At 39.0% G+C, this 25,217-nt stretch overlaps 1 protein-coding gene across 5 annotated transcripts; it reads right to left on the reverse strand.

Moving 5' to 3' along the window:
* Window positions 1-1,177: 1,177 nt before the first annotated feature.
* LOC122089344 (nuclear transcription factor Y subunit A-1-like) lies at window positions 1,178-16,787 on the reverse strand. Of its 5 annotated transcripts, XM_042658991.1 has the most exons (7): window positions 16,578-16,782; window positions 15,771-15,926; window positions 15,375-15,666; window positions 8,079-8,155; window positions 7,786-7,857; window positions 7,200-7,364; window positions 1,178-2,158 (listed from the first exon to the last, which is right to left on the reverse strand). In XM_042658991.1, the coding sequence occupies exons 3-7, from the start codon at window positions 15,634-15,636 to the stop codon at window positions 1,742-1,744; spliced, it is 993 nt and encodes a 330-aa protein (XP_042514925.1). In that variant the 5' UTR covers window positions 15,637-15,666; window positions 15,771-15,926; window positions 16,578-16,782; the 3' UTR covers window positions 1,178-1,741. The 5 variants fall into 5 exon arrangements, with proteins under 5 accessions (XP_042514925.1, XP_042514924.1, XP_042514927.1 ...); XM_042658990.1 differs by lacking the exon at window positions 15,771-15,926 and having other exon boundaries at window positions 16,578-16,781; XM_042658993.1 differs by lacking the exon at window positions 15,771-15,926 and having other exon boundaries at window positions 16,626-16,780.
* Window positions 16,788-25,217: the final 8,430 nt, after the last annotated feature.

Raw genomic sequence — 25,217 nt, forward strand, 5'->3', positions numbered from 1 at the left:
ATGATTCAAGAGATTTGGCAAAACAAGCGTCCCTCAAAGAAGAAGAAATGTGTTATAATGGAAGGGTTTGTTGGGTTACCTGAGCTAGAACGCTAATCATGGCGTCTCGTGTTGTTTTCCCCCGCAACGACTATGTTTCGTCTTCGAAGAGCCAACTATAATGAAAACTGGAGACCGAAAGTTGCAAGCGCTTGCCCCGAAGAGTATCACAGATGGTAATAACAGTCTATAATCACCCCCACTTCTTTTTCTTTTCTTTTGAGGTGGGGCCCGGGGGGTTTGTATGGGATCCTCTCTGGCGCGCATCTCTGACGGTTTGCACGCATCTCAAGTGGTGTTCAGCCATCAGATGAACGCTGCACCCATCTCAAGAACGTTACATACAAGTGACGGTGCTCCTCTTTTACACAACAAAGGTGGTAATGCAAATCCAACAGCTTGAATCACCTTGAAACGTCCATGCTCGGGTGCTCCGAGCCATTGGATCTATGCTATTATTGTGCCACAAAAAACACCAAATCTTTATAAGAGGGCATATGAATGACGTGCCACCAATGCTATAGCATACCCTCCTTTGTCGGCTCAAAAGATTTTTTTTTTTTTTCCTTCCGTGGAAAGCAGTGAAGATTTATTAGTAATTGGTATTAAAAAAACGCACCATTGGAGTTAAAGAAAAGGGAGAAGGATAGATATACCGCCGATATCCAGTATGCTAACAGACAACATCAATAGGAACACATGATAGAATATCATTTAAGAAGAATCTGGAGATCATTTCCAAAAAAGGGAAAAAAGATAGACACAATAGGTACTAACATACTTGATATCGACGGCATACCCAACCTTTTCCCTAAAGAAAAATAACGAAGCCATTTCATGTGACATAAGAGTGATAGAATGCTAGAACCATCCCCTGACGACTCAAGAGAACATTTTCCCTTTATTAAGGGGTTGGAAATGAAGATTCTAGCAAGGCAACAAACAGTATAAAATGATAGTTTTACACAAAGGAGGGCAACAAAGTCATTTCATGTGAGGAGATGGATTTAAACCCCTCCCGGGCATGAACACAAGCAAAGGCCATGCATAAACTGCGATGTTCTTTTAAGTGACACCACACCAGCATCCCCCATTGACGCAAAAATTAGAGTAAAAGGGCAAAATGAAACAAAAAGAATGACCACACAGACCCAAGACTTCTGTTAATCAAAGAGGTCTATACATACATAGATCATGCTTTAACAGTGCGAAATCCCCAAACCAAAATGTTTTTGGCCATAAGAAATTTAGGGGGTGTTTCATGTTTGTCCTCCCTTCATATCCATCACATTTAATTCTACATAACTTTGTACAGGAAAAAAAGTTGGCGAATAAAGGAAGACTAGAAACCTTGCTGGACTTACAAACCACAAAGCTACCATATCTCCCTGCCCCTTTTCTTTCCCCCGAAAAAACACACAACCAAGCCAAGAATGAATTGCCTTACAAACACCAGAAAAACAGGGTTCCCCTCTCCCATCTCTGGTTGGATGGGCCTCTCTGCCTCCAGTATCACCTTCCTATCATTTCCTCTCATGTTCGGTCCAAGGTAACATGCTGGAGACATCTCTCTCGAAACATGAACACATTTGACACTAACAAGGATGCAAATGACCAAAGCACTAGACCAGTTTGAAAGATAGCAGTGATAGGACATATATAATGATACTGGAGAGACCCTTGGACCCCTCACAAGGGGTGTTCACTGGATGGTGAGGACCCTGTTTGGGGCCTGATTCACATATATGCTTCCCCGCTGCTGGCCCGAGCAGTCTCCTTCCTCCCCTCTTTCCTCTGTGAGTGAATGAAATTTAGAAAGCGAGAAGCCCTGATGAGGTTGGTAGCAGACACTGCCACTGGAGTACATATCCTGATTCATAGGCCCCTTATCTTCTTTCTGATTATTGGAAGAACCTACGTTTGCAGTTGACTGAGATGGCAATGCTTCAGAACCTGAGGAACTAGCTGACTGGGTAGAGGGGGCCACACCAGAAACTGTTCCCTTCTCAGGTGTGTAATTAGTGTCATTACTGTCAAGTTTCTTTGTGTTGAGAAAACGACCTCCACAACCCCTTGCTCTTCTCATAGCATGCTGGTGCCGAGATTCATGAAGGTAAGGCTGTACAAAAATGGCAAGCAACCCACTTGTCATATTCAGAAAAAAATTCTACTGAGAGTCTGGTACAATGAATCACACAAATGTAGAAGCATAAAAAAACTGGAATATACTGGCTGCTGAATTACTGACAAAAACGTTAATAATAATCTTTGTAAATCTATACTAGCTGGAGCATCCATGTGCAAGGTACATGGTAGCATTTGCAACTTCTTTTTTTTTTTTTTTTTTGGGGGTGGGGGGGGTGGTGTGGGTGGGGGGGATGAGGAGAACTGAAACACAAGTACTTAGGCAAAGCCTTAGTTTCCTCCTGACAACAGAGAGAAGAATTAAGGGGGCAAATGAAAGAAATCCTTGGGCTTCATCTTAGTTGGATGTAAATGTGTAAAGTCAAAACAATGAAAATTACAAATTAATTTAATACCAACTATAATTGTGTAACTCAAAAAACTTGCTGAAACTAGTAGCCAAATTTATGACCCAAAAAGACAGGAAAAAGTTTTTATGACTGGTCAAAACATGCAACCTTTGGAAGGGTGCATTCTCAACATGCCACATGGAAGCTTGATTTGGCAATTTTGACCATTGGATATCGAGAGAATGGTGTGAATTGGCCACGTTTCAAATTTCAGACCCAAATTCAATCATATAACCTCCCATGTGGCCATGTGCATGCCCCTCAGTAGTCCCTTGCACCCTCTTAGTAGCCTTGGATTTTTCATTGCTTTGTTTTGCCACTTGGCATACTGAGCTGAAACTTTACATGTGAGCACGAGACCTTGGGGTCTACCTGTCACAAAATTTCAGGCCATCTGCACTACCACATGGCAGAATTAGATGCCTGTTCAAAGATTTCATGTTTAAGCTACCACCCTCAAAACTTTTCAGTTGTCAACTACTTTCTAAATGCTATACCATTTTTTATTATGCTGAGTGCTCTAGAGAAGCTATGATCTGCCTTGTAACACTGCCATTTGATCATGTTTCAAAGAACTTCCTCCTGAAAATCTTATTAAAAATCATTGTAGGTCCATTAGCTGATATATAGCATAAATACTTCACTAGAAAACATGGATACACTTCCTATTCTATTCTTTATTAACTGTCAATTCCTCTTTCTTTCTGTAGTAGTTTCTAATCCCTTCCCTTCTTTCTCCTTGGGGGAAATACAAAAACAAAACACAGGTTAATGCATCATGAAAAAAGAACACAATAACTGACTAAAGCACCCAACTGCAGATAAAGAAGAATTGATGAGGCTACTTGAATTCGTTACTTATATATTCACTCTTCTCCACATGTTCACCATTCCACGGAAGAATCAGGTATTCTCATCCCTTACACTTCAGACATGTAACCCAATACATTTAGTGCTGATCTATCCTCTCCATCTTACCACTCCCTCCCATATGTCCTTTTGCAAGCAGCCCAGCTTCTCGTTCCTCCCCTTGGAGTGTCAACCTCTTTCGCCTCATCATATTTTAATTCTCCTCTTCCAAGCCCCCATTCTGCTCCTGTAGACTCTCCAGTGCCTCCCATTTCACCTCTTTAATTTTCTTCAATTTTGTTGTAGAAGACATAACTGCCTTCCCTTTCTGTCTGCGTTTCTTCCCACCACTCTCCCACAAGTTCTACAAAATTAGGACAGTAAAACCAAATCTTCTAATAAAGGGGTTGGGCTGCCTTTTGAGACCACCACAGCAAAGCCGGATAGCAAGATGGTCCATCAAAGGCCTAGGCAAAGCTTCCTGCAATGCTTAATGATATTGCTTCTTGACATAAGAGATGGATTCTCTTGATTGTCCATCACAAACCTTGTCATAGGTAATTCAATCAATACCCCTTCTCCTTTCATGCATGAACCTCCCTCTCCCCCACCCCTCCCTCAAAAAAGGGACCAGGAAAGCACAGGAGATCCAATTAGTGCTCACCTGAGTAAGCACGCTTCAAAAATCATTAACTTAGGTGAGGAATATAACATACAAAAATGCCAGCCAGCTCCCACTTTAAGCTAGCATCATTCAGAAATATTTACCATTTTCATTGCCACGATAAACTGCCTTGGCCACCAATATTCTCTCTGAGTTTTGTTCAAACTACATGTAACCAGTATCCCCCTGCAAATCCATTTTACAGGAAATACTCCCACTACACACTATCCCAACCCCTCAACCCCAAAACCACCCCCACCCACCCCCCCCCAAAAAAAAAAAAGGAAGAAGAAGAAATTACCCTATCATCAATAGTCTCAAATTTGGTCCCCATTACAGCTTTAAGTAAACCTCCCAACCTCACTTACAATGCAAGTTGTTGTTGTCTGCTTGGACATCCATCACCCCCATTTGGCAGACTGTAAGGGTACTATAACAATCGCCCAGCTAACAGTGACTGAATAGACTAAAGCTGCTCACACCATATCTAGCTCACCCATTCTTCCATAAGTTAGATGCACTTATCACACTCTCCAGTGTTCAAGTGCATTTTATTGCTGACCTCCCATTGCACAAAGACTCTGAACAACTTCTGCTGCCACCCTTCCTGACTGTGGCACGTGTTCATTAGGAAGACACTGCATCATTCCCCCTGGCTGAGATATCCTCATTCTACCTCTCCTCTTTTCAGAAGCGTTGATTCACACCTTCCCTTTGGGAATTACCCACACAAGTCTCCCTTCACTTTCTCTTATTGTCCCCTTCTCTTCCTCCACTTAAATTTGTGCTCAATTGACACCCACATTTCATGAATGTGTTAACCAATTACTTACAGAGAGTGTTTCTGAAAACAGGGTCATAAAAGAAAAGGTCAGGGTAGGCGCACAACGCCCAAAAGAAGGGCAAATAGGGTAGACTATGAGGGTACGATAACAATCACCCAGCCAACAGTGACTGAATAGACTAAAGCTGGTCACACCGTATCTAGCTCACCTATTCTTCCATAAGTTAGATGCACTTATGACACTCCAGTGTTCCGAGTGCATTTTATTGCTGACCTCCCATTGCACATAGATTCTGAACAACTTCTGCTGCCACCCCTCCTGACTGTGGCACATGCTCATTAGGAAGACACTGCATCATTCCCCTGAGATATCCTCATTCTCACTCTCCTCTTTTCAGAAGCATTGATTCACACCTTCCCTTTGGGAATTACCCACACAATAGTCTCCCTTCACTTTCTCTTATTGTCCCCTTCTCTTCCCCCTTCTTTTATTAAACCAAATGAAAGAAGGCCAAATAGGATAGATAGACAGATAAACTGGATAATTAGGCATGGTCCAATGTCGGGAGTACCTGGACACATCCCAGGCATCCCTTTTAAACATGGTTAATAGGATCTCGTCTTTCCACTAAATATCCTTTTCATTTTCACCAGATTACAACCCCACCCACTCATAGGGTGGACCCTACCAAGTCCTGCACACCTGCTCTAACCTACTTGAACCTAGCTCACTTAATATATATATATAGGAAGTTACTGGAGACGAGATCAGATCCACAGTCTGTTTCCTGTTCACATAAGATGCATCAATAAGAGTCTTTCACACACTATCAATAGGGTCATTGTTAGTGGGAATTGGCCTCTAACTGCTGTCCCAAAGGAAAACGAACTTGGTTAGGCAATCGTGACTCGAAATATAATTCAGAAATTTTCATATTAGCAGCTCTTCGGGAAAAATTTGATTGAGCATTCTAACCTGGCTAACTTAATTTCAAGACACAGATTCTCAGTCCTAGGTGTTAGAAGCAGACATCAGTGGAAAAAAGTACCCCCGTGCCATCACCCTGGCTATTTGGGAGAGATATCTCAGGTTCTAGTTGTTGCTTGCACATTCCATGTTTTTCCTAGAGGTGAATGATTCCAATTCTGACCAAATAAACTGTGGTTGCTAGTTTATCGCACTTTCCATGTTATATATAGAGGTGAACATTTTTCTCCTTAAAAAAAGGGTGTACCCCAGAGCATGAAGCTTAAAATGACCATAGAGGAAGTTGTGAGGAATGACGTGCATAGTCTAGGTCTTGTCCCAAGTATGGCCTCTGATAGAGCCTTTTGGAGGTTAAGGATCCATGTGGCCAACACCATTTAGCTGAGATTTTCCTGAGTCACTAGTGATGTGCTTTTTCCCTTCTACTCTCACTCTTACTTTTACTTTTTTACCTTTTGTGTTTGCACAGATCCATGTAGCCAACCCCATTAAGTTGGAAAAAGGCTGCATTTGTTGTAGTTGTTGTTCTACCTAGAGCACAAGGCTCCCTTCCTACCAATAAAATTCGAAAGTTTACTCAAAAAAAAAAAAAAAAAAACCACCACTGTCCTCAATGAGCAGCAGTTGATTAAGGTATAAATTCAAAGCCATTTATTTTCCTCTTGCACACCTTACACAATTGTTCACCTCATAAATGAGCAAGAGGTCACCCTTACGTACGCATAATTTTGTGATTTCCTGCAACCTAACAGCTATCAGCTAAAGCCAGAAATAAAAAGAAATGATTCCAAGAACACCATCAATAGAAACCCTTTTGTTTAAGTCAATTTTATATTTATTACTAATTGAAAGACTCAAATCATCAGGAATTTGGAATACATATTCTAAAATTTTTAGAATGCACCCACTATAGAGAATTAGATTCTACTCACACAAGTACCGTCCTGTGCCATTCAATTCAAGGTTTAAGACATGCTACTGAATTGGCTGATCCAATATACCCTGTATCACAATTCTTAACTCCCTTCTCAAAATTTCCCTCAGTGAATCAGCCAAGATCAAGATCGCCCATCCAATCCAATCTAGATTTGGAACAGCATTAGATCCAACTGATTATGGATCAAGATCTTTAAATACCTTATGTAATGCACACCATTTGAGGATATTTTGCCCCGCCAACACCCCGCCCCCGAAAACAGAGTTAACAAATCAACATTCCAAGTGTCGTGTTTGACATAAACTAAAGTTGCTAGTGAATATGAAACAATATGATTGATAAATAAGGGTGTACAATCAAAGTTGAATGATTTTTTTATTTTTTAAATCATATAATTTATCTACCTTTCTAGCTTTTATCAGCTTCTTTTCTAGTTCAGCCTTTGCACGTGATTGTCTCCGCCTCAAAATTCCATGGTACTGCTTGGCATTCACATAAACAGGCTCCTCTGCCATTTCCAGGGGTAATGGCATTCTGCTGTGATGCATTCCAACCAAATGAGGATGTGCCTGACCATTGAAGAGAATCATTAGGCAGATTTGCATGGCATCAATGGTCTCATTAGCAAAGTACATCAAAGCTCCACATCCTACTATCCCAGTAAATTAAGAAAAAAAAAAAATGCACCCCATGGATTGGACGTAAACATCTTTTCAGGTGAACCAGAAATGAAAAAAATGGGATCTCACTCAGATTATAGATCAAACAAAATGGAACAGAACACAGGAGTGACTTTTAAATCAAATAATAATTTCATAGCCCCACGAATGGAACAGAATACAGGAGAGTGACTTTCAAATCAAACAATGATTGCATAGAAACCAGATCACAGCCCAACTAATGGAATGAATCAATCTGGTGTAAATCAACCTCATTAGACAGGTCTGATCAATTTAACCATATATGCACAGAAGACCAAAGGTTGCATACCAAAGCTTGAGCTCCATACGCAGTCACTACTCCCCCATAATAAGGATCAGGATATGTAAATGGAGCGCATGCCTGTTACATAGGGGGGGGGGGGAAGATCCTTTCAGAAGTCCTACAGATTCAAAACCATCCAATGTACTAATCCGTGATGTAATATAATAGATGGTTAGTTGAGTAAATCAAGTAGTAACAACATGGAGAATTCTAACTGCATGGGGAAGGGGGAAGGAGGGATGGTGAGAGGAGAGAAATGGTCAAGTTCCCAAAGAATAAAGGGAAAGAAAAACTCTTACAACTGAATGACCAACAAGTTCAAGTTGGGTATGTGACACAAGACATTCACCCATTGTTGGAGGTGTTCCATCTGAGCCTGAAAGTAATTCAATGCAGATTATAAAAAATAAATAAATAAACTACTAATATACCATTACTACCAAGCATATCAACAGGAAAATCTACAAGCAATTTAACAAGCCCAAAAAAAGGGAAAAGGGAAAGGTAAAAGGCCAACTAGCATTTAAAGTCATCCTTTTTCGAATGTAGTTCACTCATTTATCATTGATGCATTCTACTGGATCGCCAGAGAAAGCCTGACAATTGTGATGTCAATTGATTATTTTTAATCATTGGTTAAAATAATTTGACAAGCGTGTATCTTCTCTTTTCCCTTGAAATATTTTAGAACAAAACGCTTCATCTGCAAAACAAGCCATCAGAGAAAAGTTTGCCCTGAATACCAAATCAAAACACGTAAAAAGGGATAAGTTCCTCCAAAGGAGAGGAATCTCTTTAAATTAAACAATGTAAGTTGGGTGACAAACAGGAACACTCTAATTACACTAGTTGAAAATGCAAGTACACCAACTAGACAGGGACCGAGAAAATACACGTCCAGGTTCTGAGGAAAGAACAAACATGACAAGATCCTTGGCTACGTATTCTTTTAGTAACTTAGAAGCAATGCCAATCTCAACCTTGATGGATCAGCCAATCCACATACTAAATTGGCTAGTGAAAGAGAAAATACAAGCCTGAAAATTGTGCATTAAAGATAACACATCTCTACGCAAAGATGGTATATTCTGCATCAAATGTTTTTCAAATGAAGCAGTTATCAAATCATTCAGCCTGGAAGTCCCAAAAACACCGGACAGTGAAATGAAGAGTCAGTACAGAAATAAGTATAAATGTTATGCACGCCACCTTATTAACATTATGGCACATGTGGCATGTAGATCTTATTCCAAGCTCCTGGGTTATAGTCTTGACCACTGCCACTTCAAGCAAATAACCTTCACTTAATGTTTATGCACGTCTATAAGTACTCAGCTCAATTAAGCAAATAACATTCATATAATCATATTTGTCAAAGCGTCATCTAGACATCCAGGCTCCTTTTTTTGGATGGGCACACTGTTGGTGTCACCTTAGTTTTTTAACCCCCCACCCCTTTCCAATGTCTTCGATCGCCTAGCGCTTTGACAACTATAACCATAATCTCCAATAGTCCTGGATTTTCAAAGCTCTAGTTTGCCGCTTAGTAAACTCCATTTGGGCTAAAACTGACATGTGAGTAGAGGACCTAAGGGTCTACTTGTCAACAAAATTTGCCGATCATGCCACATGGAAAAACAGGTGAACATGAAGAGAAGGCTCACTCCACAGCCATGAAGCAACCTTTCACCCTAACTGTAATAGACCAAAGTATAAAATCTAAATATTAGGTAGTGGTGGGAAGCAAGAATTTAGTTTCCATATATACATAGGGAAAATGCTGGGTATGCTAGCGCATTACCTAGGAATAAGGCATTCTAACATCTATTAGTCGTTAGATGAAACATAAAAAATCTCATCTGTTCATAACTGTTGCGGTACGTAAGTGGTAGATCCTTTCTTACCTATCTTGATGAGATAGAGTTTGAAAGAAGTAATTCTAAATACGGGTAATCAAGTAAGAGTTTCAAAGGGTTGTGGCTCTATTGAGGAAACCACTGCCTCCCTGCTTAACGAGCAGAATAAGATAAGATTCTCTTTTCTGTTTTTATTTTCTAAACAAGGATATTAATCCCTACAATATAGCATCAGTTACACGCTTACACCCACTTCTCTCCTATTACCTCTCCTATTTTAACTCCAACCCACATCTTACACCACACACTTCAACTCCCCTCACTTCCTATCACTACCCATACATAATCACTTGTGTGATCTTAACTACATAAACATGGCATTAATAATAAGCATAAGCAACAATTTAAATAAATAAAATAACTACCTACGCCAACTAGGATCCATACGTGGCAAACAACTCTTGCATGTATCATGTTCCTCCCTATTTGAGTTTGGTCTTGTCCTCATGACCAAGATCAAGAAATTGAAATCGTATGGTCTCCACCCTCCAAGTTCTCCCAGGGTGACTCATCTTCCTCTTCCACGTTATACCCTTCGATTAAAGCTTTTTGCACCAATGACCGGGTACGAAATGTTCATTACAGTTGTAACAGAGGCCTTTGGCCCTCCTCTCTTGCATTTCATTCGTTGTCAGGCGTTTAATAGGCAAGGAGGTAACCCCGCTTGAACGCTCAATTGGTGGGTCATCATGTCTCTGTGACATGACCTTTGCCTCTTACAACCGTGCTAGACCAATGGCGCTAGCAAAGTGATGATGGTTGCGCTGCCAAGACATCGGCCTTAATGGAATAACGGAGGCCACTAACGAAGCAACTCACCTGTCTATCGGGAGGGAGTAGACCCACTTTAGATAAAATCATCTCAAACTTAGACTGGTACTCTCGAATCGATCCTGTCTGGTGCAACTTGGCAAGCTCGCCAAAGAAATCCTGGAAGGGAGTGAGACCAAATCACGCATGGAGCCCTTCGCAAAAGGCTGCCCATGATATCACTTCTCTTCCTTGCTTATATAGCTGGTACCAAAGTTGGGCCTCTCCTTAGAGATGAAACGGCGCCAAGGCAACCCACTCCTCCTCGGGAGTTTGATGGAACTCAAAGAATTGCCCCACACGACAAGTCCAACTTGTAGTATCTTCTTCTCTGTTGTAACGGGAAAAATCCAGCTTGACCATCTTAGGTAGGTACATTTGCTGTGAGGTTGTCATGCGAACCGTGAGGCTAGGCTCGAAAGGTCGGGATGCCAGAAGGTTTTGCGTGGAAGCACGAGAATTTTCCCCTACTTCTCCCTCCGCCTAGTTCAATGAAGGAGGGATTAGCTTCTCAAACATTTCCTTCATTTTTTCGAGTAATTGTTGTTGACCATCTAACTTGGACAAAATTTGTTGTTGTCCTTCATGGAGGGAACTCACCTCACTCTCTAGCCTTTCTACTCGCTGCTCCATTCCCAGGCTCTGATACCAAGATGGTACATACGTGGTAGATCCTTTCTTACCTATCTTGATGAGATAGAGTTTGAAAGAGAAGTAATTCTAAATACAGGTAATCAAGTAAGAGTTTCAACGGGTAGTGGCTCTATTGAGGAAACCACTGCCTCCCTGCTCAACTAGCAGAATAAGATAAGATTCTCTTCCATTTTTATTTTCTAAACAAGGATATTTATCCCTGCAATATAGCATCAGTTACACGCTTACACCCACTTCTCTCCTATTACCTCTCCTATTTTAACTCCAACCCACATCTTACACCACACACTTTAACTCGCCTCACTTCCTACAACTACCCATACATGATCACGTGTAACTACATGAGCATGGCATTAATAATAAGCATAAGCAACAATTTAAATAAATAAAATAACTACCTACGCCAAATAGGATCCATCCATGGCAAACAACTCTTGCACGTATCATGTTGTCTTACAAAACCTGCCCAATACCGCTGCTCCATGGTCTTCCTTCCTCTTCTTCTTCTACCTTACCCCTTCCTCACGGTCTCCAGCTCCGCCTCCGTTCTAAAAAAATTGTCGATCCCCGCTACCTCTCTCTCTCTCTCTTTGGCCTGGTCGTCTTCTCTATCTCCAGTAGCATCTATTTGCGACATATTTATTTTTGCCTTTCGGATGCTTAAAGCATAGGATCCCATCAGTGTCGGAATATGCACCTTCTTTTCCACCGGAGGTGCCGGGACCTAATAGTACACCTTCGGAGTTATGCTAGCGGGTTACCTTAGAATTTTATGTGCTAGCAGGATTTTAACCGTAGAATTTGATCATCTTAAATAAAACCGTTAGATTGAGAGAAGATGTCCAAACCTTCAATCCACCGCTGCTACACCTTATCTCCCCCCTAATTCTATCTCCACTCTCGGTCTAACGATTCAAGTCTTGTCGGAACACGTTGGAAACAATGTTCATAGGGTTTGGGTTGAGTGTCTGTCTCCCAAGAGCAGAAACAACCAAGTCATCTATTGACTATCGTCTATGCTGATTCTTCGTCTTCTCTTCCCATTGAAGAAGAAAGAGAGAGACTTTGCAGATTATCAAATCTGAGTATATGGAAATAACCAATGAAAAATCAATATAATCAATGGAAAGATACAAAAGTATTCAAGAGGCAGTCCCTCTCCCAAAGAGATAGACACCCAACCCATCCCCTCTTATTAGACTGTCTCGGGCTAAAAATAAAATCCATTACATCTCTGATCTGTCATCTGTATGAAAATACGAGGAAACATAGTATTCAAGAGGCAGTCCCTCTCCCTGCAACAACGAAAGGGCCCGTAGGTGGGGTGATATTGGGGGCAAGTTTGGCGCAGAGGCAGAATATCAGGGGGCTTTGGTGGTACGACATCCGGCGGCAGTAATGGTATGTCGGGACCAGGCGGCGAAGGAATTGGTATCGTATCGAAATGGTGATTTTAAAAAACATATCATATCATATTGGAGAGACACAAGATATGCTAAAGCTACGCATGAAAATGATCAAAAACACATGGGTGTGCTTAGGATACATGCAGAATACAAGCATAAAACAACTTATTAGAAAATATGTAAATCTATGTCAGTTTGATGCAAGGATTTGAGTCAGTTTTACCAACTCTAGTTATGCATAACAAACAAAAAAAGAAAGGAAAAAAGAGATCTACAACTTTACCTCTTTTTAGCCAAATCTGTTTTGGTCCATGATTTGAGCACTGTAAATCCCCAAAACTTGTCGAAATGGTAAAGATTAGGGTCGTTCCTTATGCTAGATGATCCCCGTAACTCAGATCAAAGAGAAAAACAAGTTTCCAAGGCTTCAGTTGCTCTCAATTTTGTATCTCACTCACGGTAATTGTTTTGCAGGTTTAAAGGAGGCTCATCTAGTGTACCTTACCCGCATCAATCCACATTAGACTGTATCGGTCCCGTATCGACTTGTATCAATCGATACAGGGAAGATACAGTTGTTTTTTGTTTTTAAGTATCGTATTGAGGCCTTCCGGTACTGAAACGTATCGACCAATACAGACCGATACAATACTTTGAAACCTTAGTTCTAAGTTGAATAAAAAAGTCTTCCTAGAAATTTCTATGTTTAAAAAGTTCCTTTTCTTTCAAGAAGGGAAGTTAAGTTAGGGAACTTAAGTAGTTGGAAAGCTTCTACTTTTTCACTTTATATTTTTCTCTACAAAAAATGTATTCAAATGATGAAACCCCTTCAGTGTTGATGGTTAAAATGAAATACACCTTTGGTGTTTTGAGTGTGAGGTGTGCTCACGTCTCTCTCCCCTCCCCTTTCTTCTTCTTATTTCTCAAATTTTCTATTCATGGGTACCGTTCACAATCACATAATAGTACCTGATTTCCTATGCTTCCCCTAATATCTTCTATTTCTTAAAACCCAAATCAGCCTCAACTTTCCCCCAAAACCTTTCCTTATAGTTTAGCCCTAGAAATCTAAAAACCTAGGATGTCCTACATCAGACCAGCTGATCCAACAATCCATGAGAACATTACTCTACACCCAACCCAAGATTGAAATCTAACATAACCAACAGATCCCCTTTAAAAATAAGATCATTCTCAGCCAAAACAGTACAATTGGGTGCTCCATATTTGCTTCGGCCAATATTGCAATCCCCGACAACATAGGCACATGTTCACTTTTTTGGTAGTATATAATGGTTCTATTGAGATGTATATTTACTATAATAATATTGTATCCAAACCATAAATTTTCTTCTTTGTTGTACCTCAAAGTGATAATTTTAGATTCCTAGGTTCAAACATGAATAAAGGAGGAGAAATAAACGTTGATGTTGCACAATGAATTAAAGCATAGTCGATTAAGTGGAGAGGTGCATCCAAAGTGTTGTGTGATCAACGTATCGCGCTTATAGGATAACTATACAAACTTAGAAGCTGAATATTGGGTAGTGAAGAAACAAAATATAATCAAACTTACTGTAACTGGAAGGAGGATGCTCAGATAGATAAGTGGTAAAACAAGAAAACATAAAATAAGGAATGAACAAATTAGAACTAATTTAAGAGTAGCTTTGATACATGATAAGTTGAGAGAAAATAGTTAGAGGTGGTATGGAGTATGGAAGTGCAATGGAGACTTTTGAATATAAGGACGAGAGATATGATTCAAATTGGAGGAACTAAAAGAGCCAGGGATAGGCCTAAATGACTCTTGAAGAAGTAGTGGAAAAGACATATGTAGCTTAGGACTGGTAACAAGTATGGTTTTGAAAAGACTTGATTGGAAATAAAGATCATTGTAGTCAACACCATTGAGTTGGGATAAGGCTAAGCTGAGTAGAGTTGTTGTACCTTTTGAAATTTAATATTGTACTTTATGGCTTATGCACATCGATATATGCAATTCTATTTTTGATATACGTAGATTTATCCATTGCTAGTAATATAGTTTATACACTTACATGAAAGATGAGACATAAGCATATGAGAACCTAAAACTAAGTTAAAATTATACTCTTAAGATCGAATCATGATCTTAGGAACTAGAAAACCATCACATGCAAATGCAAGTTCATAGATTTATCCATTGCTAGTAATATAGTTTATACACTTACATGAGAGATGAGACATAAGCATATGAGAACCTAAAACTAAGTTAAAATTATACTCTTAAGATCGAATCATGATCTTACGAACTAGAAAACCATCACATGCAAATGCAAGTTCACATTATGACAAAGCAAAATCATGATAAATGGATGCCCTGCCTTGAATAGTTCTTGATGGAGTTTGATTCATGCTGTGATAATCATATGATTAAACCAATACCTTCTGTAAGAATTACAATAAGATTAAAAACAATACATGTATCATTGGAATCATGTTGTAAAATATTAAGAGGATTCGAAATGAACCGACAAGTAAATCCTTATCTTTTTCCAGCGGTAAATAGGAAACTGTCCCACCCAACTGGACAAACATGCAAGGCACTATTTTCCATTTTTCCTTCTCTTAGTTCCAACTACGGAATCTTGAAGACCCAGATAATCTTAAATGACTACTCTGTTCAAGAAAAATTTCAAGCTAACCAGGTGAATGTTACTAGGAACTAGGAGCTGGTTTTCACTGATTTCAGAAGGTAACAATTTTTCTTTATTCTAACAAGGAAACATGAATAATATGACAAAATACCAAGATGAAGGAAAAGTACCAGATGGTGGTGCCATAGAAGTCTGTGTTTCTTTACTAACATTGGCTCCCTTCTCCAGCCCAACTTTGGCTTGCGATTGGCTTGTTTTGCTCCCTGACCCTCCATTTATGTCTTCCACTGAAGGAGATTTTGATGCATTCTCCGCTACTGCAGTTGGAGGGACAGCATTATACCGCCACCAAGGTTGAGAAGAGACCGTGGAAGCAGGAATGCTTTGTGCTCCAGGCTCTAGTCGAATCCCATTTTCAGATTCTGACCCCATGCTATCCAACTTTCCAAAGCTTTTAATTCCCTACCCAATAGCACCACCAAAGGGGTCAGGATTAATAAAAGGAGGCGACAAGATTAACGCATGCAAAGACACAAAAAGGGAGGGGAGGAGGGTTATAGTCTAACCACCGCATAAAGAAATCTGTTTCTAATCAAAGAAGCCAGCAATTTCCATATAGTATAGGAAGATCAAATGAAGGGGGATATCAGATTGGGCAAATTCTTTCTGATAAAAACTTGAATTGTCCCGCCAAGAACATCAATAAGCTGTACTCTGCCCGACTAAGCCAACAGAACAAAGCCGAGCTCGAAATCAGAAATGAAACTAATGCACTATTAAGGAAATGCACTCGCAGAAACAGTAATCAGCCAAACGCAACAATACCACAAGAAGAGACTTAGCTAAAATTCTAAGAAAAGAGTCCATTAAATCGACGGAATCCTCAAACTAAACCAACTCTCTCACTCACTCACCCAATCCTAAAATCTACTCAAATCAACAGTTTTTTGCAGACAAGAAAATCAAAACCCTAGTCCCAGAAAATAACAAATTCTAAAAAAAAAATAATAAAGTTGGACGAAAATTTTCCACTCACGAACAATGGCTATTCCACCCACTGGAAAATTCAAAATCCAATCCAAATAACTCCAGAACCACACAAACAAACGAAAAGCAAATAAGAAGAAATCAACCGGCCAAAAAGAGGAACCAATAATTGAAGAATAAATCACACACGACAATCTTAAACCCAAAATTCGCCTAAAGACAAAGCATTAAAGCCCCCCCCCTCCAAAAAATTTCCCAATTCGACAAAAATTACAAAACAGAACTTTCCATCACCCGCAGGTTCAAAAGCCATTGAATTAAGCACACTTGACTATCAAATACTTTACACTAAAAGAAGAACCGCGAAAGCTGTTGAAAGCACTTACAGATTCAGAACAGCAATTAAACGAACCCTACAATTCGCTGCAACAGACCTTAAAGCCATCGATGTGAATCCATGTCGGTCTTCTCTAGTTCTCCTCTCTGCAATTCTCCACGAGAAACTGAACCAGTAGCAAGGTAGAAAAATAAAAATTAAGAAATAATAATTAATCTAATTTTTTATTTCTTAGTCACGCAAAGGTCTCTCTCTGTCTGATTAAAATAATTAATTATTTCTACTTTCTAGATCTTTTATTATTGGAGTAAAGAGACAATAAATAAAAAGGGAGACAAGAATCATAAATACATCTAAAGACGAAAGAATTTTTTCTATGACGGGATTGTCCCTACAAATTTTTCCCCCTCCCTCCACTCACTTATTATAATTGTCCCTACAAATTATAACCTTGAATTTTTTTTTTTTTTTTTTTTTTTGGTTTATTATAACCTTGAATTAGGGCGTGTCAAACAATTGGTTCGGTCCAATTTGATTTTGATTTATTTTAATTTTTTATACTATTATTATCGATTAGTTATTGGATTTGGGCTAGTTCAATTTTCCGTTTACCATGTAATAATAATGATTATTGTTGGTCAAACATTTTGTAATTTTATCCCTTAGAAAAAAGTTTATTTGGATCGCATCTAGTGTATATTGGGAATCTCTTGATTGTAAGCACCTAATCGTGACATATAATGGAGTGAGGTGCAAGTTTTCACCATTGGATATATATGACATAGTTGAGATTGACAATGTGTAAAAATTATTTCTCAAAGTCAATTATGCATATACCCTCCCATTACAAACTTATCTTACTTGTATTTTCCATAACATTATCTTTAACATTTTTTTTGGGTGGATTTAAAGTTTAGTTTACTATAAGAACTATATTTGGGATGGAATTTAATAAATGAAAAGGGATCTTAGAATTTATTTGTCTACAAAATTTGAGCTCTATCCAACATACCATATGACATTTTATTTTTGTTGTTGATGGACTCTATATTGGATAAGCTTCCAATATTATTATGAAAATTTCCATTTTTACAGCCCAAATTCATTGTATCACATGAAAAGATGATGTGACTATTCTAACCATTTGATCAATCATAATTTCATACCAAAATTTATTGATTTTAAAAAAAATAGCTATATGTTTTTATGCTTATGATACTTCAATTATTACTATACATTTTCCCGCAATCCTTGATTTTTCAAAAGCTTTGTTTTACCACATGACAAAATCTATGTTGGGCTTTAGTTTGACATGTGAAAATGGTGATTTAAGGTCTATTTGTCCACATAAAATTTGGACCCTGCATGATTCGCATCGTAGATTTTTGGGCGTTATTGAGAAAGCTCTCAACACAAATAACATTAAAACATATTATTATTATTATTATTATTATTATTATTATTATTATTATTATTATTAGTATTATTATTATTATTATTATTATGGAGTACTTAGACCACACTCCATTTATAATGATGTCCTAATAATCCATAAGTTGTGAATCTATACTCTAGAATCTATAATCACATTTCTTTATCAAGGTAGTTGAGATTTTTTTTTTCTTTCAATTTATAACTACTACTTGAAATCGCTATGAGCTGTGCAGAGGTTGTATTAGTCATTTTAGACATTGATTTATGAAGAGTATTTCTATAGAACACCGATTTTCAAAATCCTAAATATGGTCAATTGGAAATGGATACACAAACTTAATATTTTACTTTTGGATAATTAATTAAGGGATTTTACTTTATTTATTTTCTTAGTTTATCATTAGGTTAACCAACTATTATTGTACAAAACATTATTGGAAACTATGTCTTGAGAGGATAAGATTTTTAAAGATATACCCAAAATTAAGAAAAGCCAAAAACTTGGTCAAAGGTTTCACAAGTTACTTATCGCTCAACATTTTTTATTTGAGTCGACCAAAATTTATAAAATATGTTCATTTCCCTCTCTCATTTCAATCTTCAGATGCTAACTATGATTTATAACTATTAATATGCATTGTAACTCTTGTTTTTTTTGTCTTTGTTTTAATGTTGTTATAATTTTTATAAATTTTTTTTATAATTTGGAGTTAATGAGGGACCCATTGGTTAAAATATGAGAAGGCGTGGAAAGGAATCCCACATACCTGGGTGGGGATATTTTTTATTTTTCTAATATTTTAACTATATTTTAAATATGAATTAATAAAAGGCAACCAGTAATAAGTCATTTAAAAAATAAAGAAGGGACAAATTAGTCAATGGACAGTTGCCCATTTACGGATGGTGAGAGAAATAATTTGAAGGAACAGCATGACGCTCGATTTGACGGCACAACGTGTCTTCTCTGAACAAAAGACACTAGGCCCCACTGGGCTATAGACCTACCACGTGGCGAGAAGGCCACCGCTAATTGTTGAATTAACGGCGTGAACGACGGCGCTCCCCGTTTGCAGACGTACTCTTGTCTCTGGTAGGGGTGGCAGCCAAGATCCCAACGGATACCGTCATATGCCACGCGTCCCTGTGGCTTAATATTAAACACGCCGTCCTAGTTATTGAAATAATATGATGAGACGTGTCCACCAGGTAGCTTCGGGAAGAGCCCCTGAAGTGTAAAAAGGACTATCGATGATTCCATCCAGACAAAGGATGGCTGATGCGTTTCTATCTACAGGACTCTATTTGTCGTTTACCTTATTTTGGAATTTTCCCATCTTCTCTACGATTGTTATTTTATGTTCTACTTTGGGGTATTTTGTCAAAAAATGATGGTGGATTGGCCATGCAAAGATGGATCGTGCCAATATTGACACAGAAGTGGGACAAAGCTCTGTATGGCAAAACATTCCCAAAAATTATTTGTTACCAAATAAAAGACGTTCCCAAAAATCCTTTTTTTTTTTTTTTAATGTTTTTTCGGTTTTTTTGTTTTTGCTTAAATGAAGCAGCGCCTCAACGTTTGCTTTATGTAAGCATCACATTGAATTTTAACAGTTGATTTTATCTGACATAATCTGAATTATTCCTTCGTGTTTCAATCGATTATTTGTTATTCCCATTTACTTTATCAGTGGGGTTTTTTTATCAAATCATACTTATATTTCACTCTCGTTCTCTCTTTTCAATAAGAGAAATTAGTTCAAACCTCTTTTTTCTATCGGCACCACCCAATACCATCACATTTCTCCAACGACTATCCTCTGCATTTGCAAGAACCTCCACTTTCCATTACTCTCCTCCCTCTCCAACCACAGTGTCGTCCGGTAGAATATCATCTCCAATAGCCTCCTTGATATCGCTTGGTACATGCTCTCACAGTGTGAGGCGTGGGTGTACACCATATCCTTCACATCGTCGTAATCCATCATTCGTTTCTCTTATCTCCTTCATTGTCTCTTCTTCTACTTAATATGGAAAGAAAGTTGATGACCGCTTGAAAGGGGCAAGGTGGAGCGTACTTCTCTATACCTCTCTGCTTCTGTGTCAATTTCTTGGGTCATGTTTTTCTTTGTTGGGTAAATTAACATAGGGTAGCTAACCTTTCAAAAACATGATTTTTGAGGTACCACAAGTTTAAAAAGTGAACGTTGGAGGTCCCTTAAGTTTTTAAAATTTGTACTTTTGGAAGTGAATGGAGATGGTTGCAGAGGGAAGAGGATGGTCTGGGTTGGGGCTGGCTCATGTTTGTGATGGTAGTGGTGATGACAATGGTGGCGGCGGTGGTTGCAGCGACAATGGTGGTGGCGGGGGTGTTTGTGATTTTTATTTTCATTGTGATGTTCATTTTTGGCCCCGACCGACTAAGATAAAGCTGATGACCAGTAAAACTGTAACAAATGTGTGAAAGAAAAGGCTTGTGCAAACCAAGGAACTGGATGTAGAAGTAGAAAACCCTAATAGAGGCATGAGAGCAATCAACAGCTTAGATTAATTATCAAAATATCAACGATATAAATTTAATGTGGTGTTTATATGGAGCAGACGCTCAAGCGTTGCCACTGCTCACTCTTTTTTTTTTTAACCAACATGAAAACCACAGTTGGAACAGTTATGGGAAACAATTAAAAGGAGTTCCCAAAAAACAAAAATGTGCATGAAATGAAAAATTTTCACAAATCTCATCATAATTCCAAACTCTCAAGCCTCTAAATCCTCTCACCACCACCACCGTCACTACATCCATCTATACCACCTCGCGACCATGCCATTTCCATTGCAATTGCCATTAGAAGAAATAATTCCGTTAATATGCATTCTATACATGTTTCTATTTTTTTTATAATAATAAAATTGATTGTATTTATTTATTTTTTTTCCCAATTTCATCATACAACATTTGTTGATACATGATCGTTTCAAAATATCATAAACATGTAAAAAAATTGTTTTTGATTCAGGAACAGTAATTTGAAATGTTACAAACATTTGAGATGAAATCAATACGAAAAATGCGCAATAAAAAAAAAAAAAAAAAAAAAAAAAAAAGTATATGGACACGTTTGACTAGTCCGAGCTTCCCGACCTTTTTGTTTTTTTTTTTAACTAAATAATGAGGCTTGCAAAACTAATCAAGGTTGCATCACAAATCTAAGAAATAAATTTCAGGAGCACTTGAATATTATTCTAATATTGTTGGATACGCAATGGCTCTACTTGTTTGTAAAGAAAATAGAAGAAAAAAAAACACTCCCTGAATTTTCTAGGTGTTTGGAAGCAAACTTGGAATAGAAGATTCATCCGCATAAATTTCAATATTCACCTTTAGAGAAAGAGAAATTTTCTCCATTGCCTTGCTACAAAACTTGTTCTTATAGAGAGTGAGATGATTCCATCTAGAAAGTGGAGGTCCCCAGCAATATCCAGCTGATCTATTTATCCCCGATCAAATTATATTTCTTTGATACATCAGTTACTTCAACCATGTTTCCAGTCTCTCTTTCTTTCACTTACAGTCCCACAACCCGGATGATCACCTATTATTTTACTTATATACCTTAAAACCTCCTCCAGTGGTGGTCTTGGTTTAGTGCTAACTATGGTAGACAAGGAGAAAGTCCAAACCAAAATGACATGTCTTCGGCATTGGCCTGATTTTGACACAAAAGATAATGGAAAGTTCGTCTCCTCTCTCCTCCTTCTATAAAAGGAATAAAGATGAGGATCTGTAAATTAAAAACTAGTCCAAACTATATTCTATACTTATTCGATATATGCATATCAATCTCTATGCATGCATTTTATATAGTGGGATAAAACTTAAAAGACCTCCTTTGGTTGCAAGTGGATATAATTAAAGGAATGGAAAGGTTTTTGTAATTATTATGATTATATAATTCATTACTAAATTTAGTATGATACTTTTTAAATGTAAATTAATTGCTAGGTGGCTCCTGCATTAGCACTGGGGCTTTCAACATGGGTGGAATTTTTCATTTCATGAGAGCGGGGTGGTAATTTTGCCCTTCATATGACTAGTCGTAGGCTCCATGCGTCATGGTTGCTTTCTTTTTCCCTCTTTTTATAATATATTTTGCAATTTTAGACATGAAACAATGGATAGAGTTGCATGTTCCTTGTATTTGCACTGTTTGAATAATCTTAAAAACTTAGGAAAAAATAATTGTACATGAATGGTTGCATTCCCATGTGCCCGCACAAAGAAGGTGAAAATGTTTGCCCCATCCTTCCTATTGTATGACCTTGTGTGCCCCTCATTAGCCCCTACATTGATGTAGGGACCTGCATGATTGTCTTATTAGATGAAGTTTTTGGTGATTCTATGATCCATACCTAAATCAAGCTAGCACACTCCAGGGAGAAAAGAAGGGGTTGCAATCGACCTCCGCAATACACCACACAATAAAATGGTTTAAGTAGTTCAACTTCTCCACTTTTGAACCACCAATGCTCTTCTGGAAGAGATCTTGATTCTCCTCCACTCTGACCCTTGTCTAAGGCTGATCAAGATGAGGTCCCTTTTAGATAAAATCCTTCAACAAATGAGAACCCATTTTTACAGAAGGAGAATGACAAAGAAAGTGAATACAAAAGAAAGCAAATGTAAAAGCATGAAGAAATATCGTATTATAAATAATAGCAAACTTGAGTTGATTAAAAAAAAAAAAAAAATGAAAAGTATCATCATAGAATAAGAGGAAGGGCATGTTAGAGCACAAAACAGAACAACGCTTCTCATTAGCACATACTTCAAAAATGGTAGTAATTTTCTTAGAATCCAAATATATGAGAATCAAGAATAGAGAGATTTCCCCCTTTTCCACTTGACTCTTTAGTCTTAAGAATATTGGTTTTAAGAACGAGTGATTCCACTTATTAGACAGGGTTCTATTGTCGATCCCAAACAGCTTCCCTTGAAAGATTTATTCTTTTTAAATTATTATTTTACTTATTTAATACGAGTTATGTGTTATGTGTACGTGACACTCCTTCAACAAGTCCCTACGTATGTTTTCTCACCTTGGGACGAAAAGATTATTCCCCCCTTCGTGAATAGCAGTCCATCATTTTCTCAAAAACTTATGTTTTTATTCCTTGACAGGTTGTAGTAGGCTCCTTAGTCGGCACTTCAGCTTGTCATCCAGTATGGGTAGTGATGCGGCAAAAATTTACCGGATGACCTTCCCTGCATTTCCTGGTGCTCCAGCCAACCTGCACAGAAGATATGACAGGGGAGAGCCGGACTGACCTGACAGGGGACTCTCCGATGCCTAAGTCAGATCTTTTCACAACAGATGCTCAAGAGAGCTTTTCCAGTAAAAGGAGTGAGTGATCGATCCCCTATGACGGAGGCTTACCTTGACATTTATAAGTTGTTGATGGAGAAAGAAGGAGGGGTGTTTGTGGAGAGTCCAGTTTAGGCGTAGAGTCCTTGAGGGGAGTGGCACTGTGATTTTAGGAATATTCTAGAAATATTCTCTATTGATCTCGTTGGTGCAAGTCGTGAGAGGGGTGGACGCCTCTGATGACCTGTAGCGGATAGAGTCCTACCCCCATGATCAGGGATCACGTCCCTTGAATGTAGGAGTGGATGTGTGCATGTTTCTGGGTGCATTACTTGACTATGCCGAGCTGAGGTGACTGGTAGCACGGCCTGATAGAGGTCCAAGGTGGTAGCAAGCCCTGATGGAGGGTCGAGGTGGAAGCATGGACTAATGGAGGGCCGAGGTGGTAGCACGGACTAATGAAGGGTCGAGGTAGTAGGTCAGTCCTGTTCATGTTTGCATACACGCTTTAGCCGTGCTAAGGAAGGGGACATATTTTATCTCATCACCAGCCCCCCGCTCTAGCAGTTCGAATCAATCTGCTAGAGCATTTAATTCGATGCGAAACGCGCTACTTTACTTTCTTAGCCAAGGCTGCTCAACGGTTCGAGGACGTGGCTATCGCTTGTTCAAAGGTGAAGCAGGCAAAGCACCTTCATGAGGAGCCGCACAAGATCACAGGCCAATTAGAGGTTGAAAAGAAAATGGCCCAATCTGAGGAGGTTTATGCCAATGATGTCGGGTTAATAACTGGAGAGCTGGAACAGGAGGTTACTAAGCAGCTCAATGCCAATAGCAATTTGATGAAGGAGAATGATGCTCTCTAAGATGAGTTGTCCGAGACTCAGAGCGCTCGCAAGGAGGAGGAGCTGGAAAGGCAACATCGGGGCTGAGCTGGAGGCCAATGAGGTGGTTGAACCCCTAAGCCAATCAGAAGTGGTTGGTTGACGTTAACATTGCTTAATTTCAGGTTGGCTCAGACGATGCCATCTGGTTCATCCTGAGTAAGATGCCATACTATAATCTGACGGACTATAAGTAGCGCATTCCCGCCCCTGCTACTTCAGTGTAGCTCGATGGCTTGATCGACGTTGGTGAAGAGGTGATCCGACTCAAAGGATAGACAAGTGAAGAGCTAGGCCCGTGGATTAGCCCCCCGAGATTAGCCTTGTATATATATTTTTTTATGTAGATGTCTCCTTCTAGAGCAATGTACTTTGAGGGGTTTTTTCCACTTTTTTGATGAATGAAAAATTGATTTTGACGTCTTCATTTCTCAGCATTCTTGTGCTTCTTTCTTTATTTTCTCAAAATGAGTAACTGTTGGAAGAATAAGGACCAGTATAGCTGCCTGAGTGTGGCTCCGCTCCCTAGCTGAGCTCGGAATTGATTTTCCATGTCTAGCTTATGAGCTCTTGAGGTGCCAAGCCTGGGCCTAGCCATAGGGGTGCTGAGCTGGGGCTCGATCTTAGAGAATGCCGAGCTTGGGCTCAGTCTTAGAGGGTGCCGAGCCTGGGCTAGGTCTTTTGATGTGCCAAACCTGGGTTTGGTCTTGGCAGTGCCGAGCTAGGGCTCAATCTTATAGAATGCCGAGCTTGGGCTCGGTCCTAGAGGGTGCCAAGCTTGGGCTCGATTTTTTGAGGTGCCTTGTGTTAAGGTCATTTGTAGTACCGAGCTGGGGCTCGGGCTTGCATGCTTTAGTGTGTAAGGTTTTGTGGTGTCGAGCCGTGCTCGGGCTTACATGCCTTAATACTTGAAGTGCCAAGCCGGGGCTTGGGCTTACATGCCTTAATGCATAAGGGCTTAAAGTGCCGAGCCATGCTCGGGCTTGCATGCCTTAGTGCATAAGG

The sequence above is a fragment of the Macadamia integrifolia genome, chromosome 9 (assembly GCF_013358625.1).
Source record: "Macadamia integrifolia cultivar HAES 741 chromosome 9, SCU_Mint_v3, whole genome shotgun sequence".
Taxonomy (NCBI): Eukaryota; Viridiplantae; Streptophyta; class Magnoliopsida; order Proteales; family Proteaceae; genus Macadamia; species Macadamia integrifolia.

Excerpts from the sequence above, each read along its gene's own strand:
- LOC122089344 (XM_042658991.1), bottom strand. The coding sequence starts at position 15,636 with ATGGGGTCAGAATCTGAAAATGGGATTCGACTAGAGCCTGGAGCACAA. Across the intron at positions 8,156-15,374 it reads TTCTATGGCACCACCATCTG|GCTCAGATGGAACACCTCCA; the intron begins GTACTTTTCCTT and ends AATTACTTTCAG. Across the intron at positions 7,365-7,785 it reads CGTATGGAGCTCAAGCTTTG|GCACATCCTCATTTGGTTGG; the intron begins GTATGCAACCTT and ends TTCAATGGTCAG.